Here is an 8,012-nt window from a genome sequence, read left to right on the forward strand (position 1 = left end):
GAGAAACTGGTCTCCTCTGTCCCCAGACGTCTGTTGAGTGTTGTAAGAAGAAGGGGGGATGCCACACAGTGGTAAAAATGGACTTGTCCCAACTTTTTTGGGATTTGTTGACGCCATGAAATTTGGAAACGAGATTTTTCCCTTAAAATGATACATTCTCTCAGTTTAAACTTTTAATCTGTGATTTGTGTTCTATTCTGAATAAAATATTAGATGTTGGCACCTCCACATCATTGCATTCAGTTTTTATTCTCAATTTGTTTAGTGGCCCAACTTTTTTGGAATCCGGTTTGTAAACATCACATGTCTGAGGAAGTGTGAATTTTTATGCTGCGTCACTTCTGTATCAGATCATCACAAGCCTGAGTTATCAAGTTAACAGGTTAACCTAATTTATTTGTTTATAAAAGTAGGTGTGGCATTAATAAGCTCTTCCTCCTAACAGGGACTTCCTTCCTCGTGGTTCAGGAATCGTCACTCGGCGCCCCTTGGTGCTTCAGCTCATCAACTGTCCAACAGGTGAGACTGAGGAGACACTGTTTAACTTTGAGGTGTATTGATCTTATGTGATGTCATTGATCCGATGTGTTTTGTACTGATCAGAGTATGCAGAGTTCCTGCACTGCAAAGGGAAGAAGTTCACTGATTTTGATGAAGTTCGTCAGGAGATCGAGGCTGAAACGGATCGAGTGACAGGACACAACAAAGGAATCAGTCCTGTTCCCATCAACCTGAGAGTGTACTCTCCCAATGGTAACTCACCAGACATGCTCTAAAGATACCTGACAGAAACACTGTGCCTGTGCTGACTATGTTATGTGTGTGCAGTGCTGAACCTGACTCTGGTGGACCTTCCGGGGATGACAAAGGTTCCAGTGGGCGACCAGCCGGCAGACATCGAGCACCAGATCAGAGAAATGCTCATGCAGTTTGTCACCAAGGACAACTGTCTCCTGTTGGCGGTTTCTCCAGCCAACTCTGACCTTGCCAACTCAGATGCTTTGAAGATCGCCAAGGAGGTAGATCCACAAGGTCTGAGTCTACGTCCACCTGCAAACTTGACTCTGAGATCTGCCTGGGTCACTTAAAAGTCCACCTCAAGTTAGAGGGTAAAGCTTGTGTGTGCTGCAGGTCTGAGGACTATCGGCGTCATCACCAAACTGGACTTGATGGACGAAGGAACCGATGCCAGAGATATTCTGGAGAACAAACTTCTGCCGCTACGCAGAGGTATGACATCACAACAAATCCGACTTCTGATTGGTTACCAGTTCTTTATTGATTAAAACAGAAAGTTACTGCAAACTGGTGTGTCATTTTTCTCAGAGACTGAGGTGTCCAATTAGAACCAGAACAGAGTCCATGAGTTTACTAGGAGACATGCAGAGTCCAGATGTCCACATAAAGACAGAATAAGGTCCAGGTGTCAACTCAGACTCAGCGTCCATCCAGATGTACAATCTGACACAACAGAATCCAAGGGCTCACTTGGAGACACAACAAAGTCCATGTTTCCAGTCAGAGACAGCTGAGTCCAGGTGTCCACTCGGAAACTTTAAGAGACATTTTCTGACCTCAGGTTACATCGGGGTGGTGAATCGCAGTCAGAAAGACATTGATGGGAAGAAAGACATCACGGCAGCTCTGCAGGCTGAGAGGAAGTTCTTCCTGTCTCATCCTGCGTATCGTCACCTGGCGGACCGTATGGGCACCGCCTACCTGCAGAAAGTCCTCAACCAGGTAAACCTGTCAGATCTGTCCTCATTTAGCATCCATGTTTTCAGCTCAGAGTTGGAACAGTTGTGGAACAGTGAGTCTACAAGGAGCAGAGGTCACAAAGGTGCAGGACTTCAAGGACTTGAGGTCCACTGTCCAGGAAAATGGGGAATGTGGTAAAGAGGTGAAGAAGAGAGTCCAGGCAGGATGGAGTGGATGAGAAAAGTTTCAGGAGTAATTTGTGACTAAAAGGTGTCAGCAAAGGCCAAAGTTTATAAGACAGTGGTGAAATCCACTCTGCTGGTCCAGATTCATCCAGCTGCTGCAGTAACACAGCATCTCTCCGTTACCCCTAGCAACTAACCAACCACATCCGGGACACGTTGCCAGGGTTACGCAGTAAACTCCAGAGCCAACTTCTGTCCATCGAGAAGGAGGTAGAGGAGTATAAGAACTTTAGACCAGATGACCCGAGCCGCAAGACCAAGGCCCTGCTGCAGTCAGTACCAATGCACATCAAAGTAGTACTCAGAACACCGCAGTACTATGTTGAGCATCCAGTGATTGATGGTGCTGTGTGTGTTTCAGGATGGTACAACAGTTCGCTGTGGACTTTGAGAAACGGATCGAAGGTTCTGGAGACCAGGTGGACACATACGAGCTTTCAGGAGGGGCGAAAATCAATCGTGTCTTCCATGAGCGATTTCCCTTCGAACTGGTCAAGGTAAAGGATTGTTGCCGTGGTAACAGGTTGCAGGATGTCCTACGGGAGTTCAACACATGTCATTAACGTGTTTCACGTGCAGCTGGAGAGCGATGAGAAGACGCTACGTAAGGAAATCAGCTATGCCATCAAGAACATCCACGGAATCAGGTGGGTTTCACGTCTGCATGGGTTTTTACAGATTACCGTGTTTTTACTGGTGTGGTCTCCCTGTGTTCTATGTTCAGGACGGGTCTGTTCACACCTGACATGGCGTTCGAGACCATCGTAAAGCGTCAGATTGCTCAGCTCAAAGAGCCGTGTCAGAAGTGTGTGGACCTGGTGATCAACGAGCTTGTCAACACTGTGAGGCAGTGTACACAGAAGGTATTGCAAGTACTACCACTGTTACTACTCAGTGCTATCACTGTTACTACTCAGTACTACCACTATTACTACTCATTACTACCACTGGTGCTACTCAGTACTATCATTGTTACTACTCAGTACTATCACTCTTACTACTCAGTACTATCACTCTTACTACTTAGTACTATCACTCTTTCTACTCAGTATTACTGCTGTTACAACACCATACTACCACTGTTACTACTCAGTACTACCACTGTTACAACACCCTACTACTACGGTTATTACTCAGTACTATCACTGTTACAACACTATACTACCACTGTTACTACTCAGTACTACCACTGTTACATCATACTACCACTGTTTCGACTCTGTAATACGACTGTTACTACTGTAGTGAACTAGGCCTCCGACCTCAACCTGTCTCTGAGGACCTTCAGGGGACAGGAACTGTTATTTCATTGATTTGAATCCAGAAATACAAATTATCTCATCAAGAGACTATTTAATTGTATCCTGAATTAATCAATTGAAAGAACACTCTTCTTTTTTATCATTACTATTTTACAATATCTTGATAATCAAAAGTGTGTTTAGTTCATACCATTTCTAAATGTTGAAGTGAACCACTCATTTAAATCAACTGTGAAACAGTATTAATGATTTTTAAACCTCAGCAGATTTTTGATCATACAGTTAAATGCCTATTTACGAAGTAAGTGTGCATTTAGTGATGTCGGTCGAAAGTCAGAGACAAACAGAGATGGGTTATTAGAACGAAGTGTCTTGTTTTTAAAACTAGCAGACAGTAAATAACTTCAACTGGCACCTGAGTTTGTCTCACTTCGTCATAATATTTCTCTGTCTGTACTAACCGTTCATAAACATTCCTGCTGTCTCTTGACTTCTAGTGACCCTCTTGACATCACTAGAACCACCCCCTGCTGGTTGTTTCAACCAATCAGGAAGTACCACGTAACAGGAAGTGTATACCCCTTTAAAAGGAACACTTCGTGTAACTATTCAGTTCGGTCCTGGAACTCCGTTCGGTCCTGGAACTGAGTTCAGTCCTGGAGTGCAGTCCTGGAGTGCAGTCCTGGAGTTCAGTCCTGGAACTCAGTCAAAGTCTTCACGAGTCTTAGTCTCTTCTAAGTCTTGCTGGAACTTTCGGTCAGAGATGAGACTCACTTAAGCAGCGGATGGATGGGACCATGTGCCAAGGGGTCCCTCCATTTAGCGGAGTTTCAGCTCGCATCGCTGTGCACTCAACCCGAGCAGTAAATGCTCCACTTCTAAGGAAGTTTATTCGGTGGAACCGAGTACTTTGTCACGATTTCTGGTGACCCCTGCTACTTTAACCGGATACACTTTCATGTCATGTGACCCACTGACACAAAACAGTCCAGCACTACAGCTGAGTCTCTACCTGGACATTGCTGATGGACAGAACTTGTTCTGGACAATGACCATGCAGACTGTCCTTCACTGTTTCATGAGGCCACCAGAGTTCTGGCAGTGCCTGCAGGTAGCGCTCCAGTGGAGCAAGTTTTCAGCTCGTTCTATGGCCTCGTGCACAAATGACTGAGACTTTTGGTCTTTTGCAAATGCTGACTAAGTGAAATAACTTAAAGTGCACATTCCTGTTCATTGTTCAGGTCATGTATTTGTTTTGTGTCTCTGTCACTCACACATGGACACAAACTGACATCTGTTCACTGAGTGACCAGATGAGAGGAGAGGAAATAAATTTACTCTGATGGTTCTTTGTCATTTTTCATTCAATCAACCTTTATTTCTACAGGTTAGTCCCACTGAGCCTCTGGGACTCATTTACAAGAGAGACCTGATTTAACAAAGAGTGATGACAACAATGAAAACAACAGTCACAAAAGAGACATACAAATTTACTTTTATTTATTTTTACAAATCGAAACAAAATAGCATCCAAAAGGACAGTCAAAAGGAAAAGTAGCGAAGAAAAAAAACATGTAGATTGTAAGGTCCATCCATACATCCATTATCTTGTGCTTATTCTGAAGTCGGGTCTCGAGGGCAGCATCTTGAGCAGGGAGGCCCAGACATCTCTCTCCACAGCCTCTTCTAGCTCTTCTGAGAGCACTCCAAGGAGTTCCCAGGTGAACTGAGAGACATAGTCTCTCCAGCGTGTCCTGGGTCTTCCCCAGGCTCTCCTCCCAGTTGGACATGCCCGAAGCACCTCTCTAGGAAGGTGCCCAGTGGGGGCATCCTTACCAGATGCCCGAACCACCTCAACTGGTTCCTCTGGATGTGGAGGAGCAGTGGTTCTACTCTGAGTCTCTCCTGATAACTGAACTTCTCACCCTGTCTCTCCAGCTACCCTGTAGAGGAAACTCATTTCAACCTCCTGTATCCACAATCTCATTCTTTCAGTCTCTACCCAGAGTTCATGACCAGAGGTGAGGGGAGGAATGTAGACCGACCAGTAAACAGAGAGCTTTGTCTTACAGCTCAGCTCTCTCTTCACCACAATGGACCGGTACAGGGTCCTCAATATTGCAGACGCTGCACCAATCCATCTGTCAATCTCATGCTCCATTCTTCCCTCACGTGTGAACAAAACCCTGAGATACTTGAACTCTTCCACTTGAGGCAGAACCTCACCCTCGACCTGAAGAGAACAATCCACCCTTTTCCGGTTGAGGACCATGGACTCAGATCTGGAGGTGCCGATTCTCATCCCAGCTGCTTCACACTCGGCTGTGAACCGCTCCAGTGAGAGCTGAAGATCACGACACGATGACTCCAACAGGACCACATCATCTGCAAAGAGCAGAGATGAAGCCTGAAGCCACTGGACTGGACTCCCTCCACCCCCTGGCTGCACTGAGAAATTCTGTCCATAAAAGTTATGAACAGAATTGGTGACAACGGGCAGCCCTGGTGGAGTCCAACTCCCACCCTGAAGGGGTCAGACTTACTACCGGCAATGTGAACCAAACTCTCGCACCGCTTGTACAGGGACTGAACAGCCCGTAACAACGGGCCTCCAATCCCATACTCACGGAGCACCCCCCACAGTGTACCCCAAGGAACACAGTCGAATGCCTTCTCCAAGTCCACAAAACACATGTAGACTGGATGGGCAAACTCCCATGACCCCTCAGGGACCCTAGTGAGGGTAAAGAGTTGGTCCAGTGTTCCACGGCCAGGACGGAACCCCTGGTAGGGTCTCCCAAGGCAGATTGGTCCTAGGTGACAGGCCAGACAAAGAGCGATTCAGAAGATTTTTATGGACAAAACAAAACAAGGAACTCAGTGTCCCTTGCCCGGACGTGGGTTACAGGGGCCCCACCCTGGTGCCAGGCCTGGGGGAAGGGCTTGTCGGCGAGCGCCTGGTGACCAGGTCTCTGCCCATGGGGCCCGGTCGGGGTCAGCCCGAAGGAGCAGCATGGGTTTGACTTCCTGTGGACCTGCCACCTGCAGGAAGGGCCATAAAAGTCAGGTGCATGATGCTATGGGCAGTGGCCGAAGGCAGGGGTCCTTGGCGCTCTGACCCTGGCTTACCAAAGCTGGCTCTTGGGACATCTAGGAACAATGTGGGTCAAGGTCGAGAGCTTGAGATCTTTTTACAAGATATTCCAGGAAACAGGAGCGGAGTAGGAGAAGGTCCTTTTGTTTAGTTCAGTCCTCACTGAGGGAACACAGCAAGTAATAATGTCCTGAGAGCGCACGCTGTAGCTGCACTCACACAGAGACATGTAGGAGGAGATGTATGAAGGCAGCAGACCAGGAAGTGATACACACAGTAATGTACTGTGGAAGTGTCAGTACGTTTTGTCTGGACATGGAGTTCTGCTTTTGCATTTTTCACTGAATGCTTCTTCTAGAACATGATGGTTTAAAGGAAGATTGTTCTTGCAGCTAAGTTTAACTGAACGATTTAAAGGTGCAATTATAGAATGACTCTTTTTAACCCTTTGTACGTTCATTTGCATGTTTCATCACGATTTGAGATGAATACAGACTTACAAAAAGAACACAGTTTATAATTTACATTTAACATATAATTGCAACATAGTTAAAAAAAAGACTTGAAAAAACTTGAAATGTCAAGTTTCAGAACTTGGGACTTGACATTTGCCTGTCTTGACTCAAAACTTGAGGATAAAGACTTGAGACTTGCAAAACAATGACTTGGTCCCACCTTTGCAACACAGTACTACCACTGATACTACATAGTACTCCTACTGTTACTACTCAGTACTACAGGACAGGAAGTACACCATCCCCACATAGGTTGTGCCTCAAGCATCACATGACTGTCTGATGAACATTTTATACTTTTTACACAAAGTTTTGGTCTCACCTGTGAGATTATTTCCTAACATTTTAACCTCTCTTTATTTCCTGCCTTCCGTTTCCTTCCTATTTCTTTTCTTTTTGTTTCCCTTTTCCTGCTTCCCACATGCTGATACTTTTGGTCCCTTCCTGTTTTCTTGCTTCTTGCTTTCTGTTTTCTTTTATCTTCTTCTTTGTTTTTCCTATTACTTTTCTCTGTTTCCCTTTTTTGTTTTTCCTGTTTCCTGCTTCGTTTTTGTGTTCTACCTCCTGTTTCCTTGTTTTATTTTCGACGTCCTGTTTCCTGCTTTTTGTTTTTCTGCACCATATTTTCTGGCTTATTCTTGCTTTTTATTTACTTCTTCCTTTCTCATATTTATCTGTTTCTGATTTTTTGTGCGTTTCCTGCTTACCATGTTTACTTCTGTTTCCTGTTTTTACAACGGAATTCTTGTTTCCTGCTTCCTGTTTCCTTGCATCTTGTGTGCTGTTTTTTTGGTCAAAATTTTATTTCTTTTTATTTCTCCTTGTGCTGCTTTTTTCCCCTCTCTGTTGTTTAAAGTTTCCTGTTTCCTGTGGCCTTATTCCTGTTTTCTACTTCCTGTTTCCTGTCTGTAGTTGGCTCAGTATCCAATGCTCCGAGAGGAAATGGAGAGAATCGTCACTCAGCACATAAGAGACCGAGAGAGTCGTACTAAAGGCCAGGTGTGTCACTTGATGCTCTGTCTGTCACATGATACTCTGTCTGTCACGTGATGCTCTGTCTGTCACATGATGCACTGTCTGTCACATGGTGCTCTGTCTGTTGCTTAATGCGCTATATGTCACACGATGCTCTATCTGTCACATGATGCTCTGTCAGTTACATGATGCTTTGTCAGTCACATGATGCTCTGTCATTTAC

At 45.2% G+C, this 8,012-nt stretch overlaps 1 protein-coding gene across 1 annotated transcript in view; it reads left to right on the plus strand.

Annotated features, from left to right (window-relative positions):
- LOC119413738 (dynamin-1) overlaps nucleotides 1-8,012 on the plus strand; it is a 29,532-nt gene that overhangs the window by 8,240 nt on the left and 13,280 nt on the right. Inside the window, exons 2-11 of the mRNA XM_037680793.1 lie at nucleotides 446-519; nucleotides 604-753; nucleotides 829-1,032; nucleotides 1,132-1,230; nucleotides 1,580-1,740; nucleotides 2,073-2,215; nucleotides 2,305-2,440; nucleotides 2,523-2,590; nucleotides 2,668-2,806; nucleotides 7,727-7,813. Of these exons, the coding sequence (XP_037536721.1) occupies nucleotides 446-519; nucleotides 604-753; nucleotides 829-1,032; nucleotides 1,132-1,230; nucleotides 1,580-1,740; nucleotides 2,073-2,215; nucleotides 2,305-2,440; nucleotides 2,523-2,590; nucleotides 2,668-2,806; nucleotides 7,727-7,813 (1,261 nt within the window). The remainder of the gene's footprint in view (nucleotides 1-445; nucleotides 520-603; nucleotides 754-828; nucleotides 1,033-1,131; nucleotides 1,231-1,579; nucleotides 1,741-2,072; nucleotides 2,216-2,304; nucleotides 2,441-2,522; nucleotides 2,591-2,667; nucleotides 2,807-7,726; nucleotides 7,814-8,012) is intronic.

Source organism: Nematolebias whitei, chromosome 8 (assembly GCF_014905685.2).
Source record: "Nematolebias whitei isolate Nwh7 chromosome 8, NemWhi1, whole genome shotgun sequence".
In the NCBI taxonomy this organism is placed as follows: domain Eukaryota; kingdom Metazoa; phylum Chordata; class Actinopteri; order Cyprinodontiformes; family Rivulidae; genus Nematolebias; species Nematolebias whitei.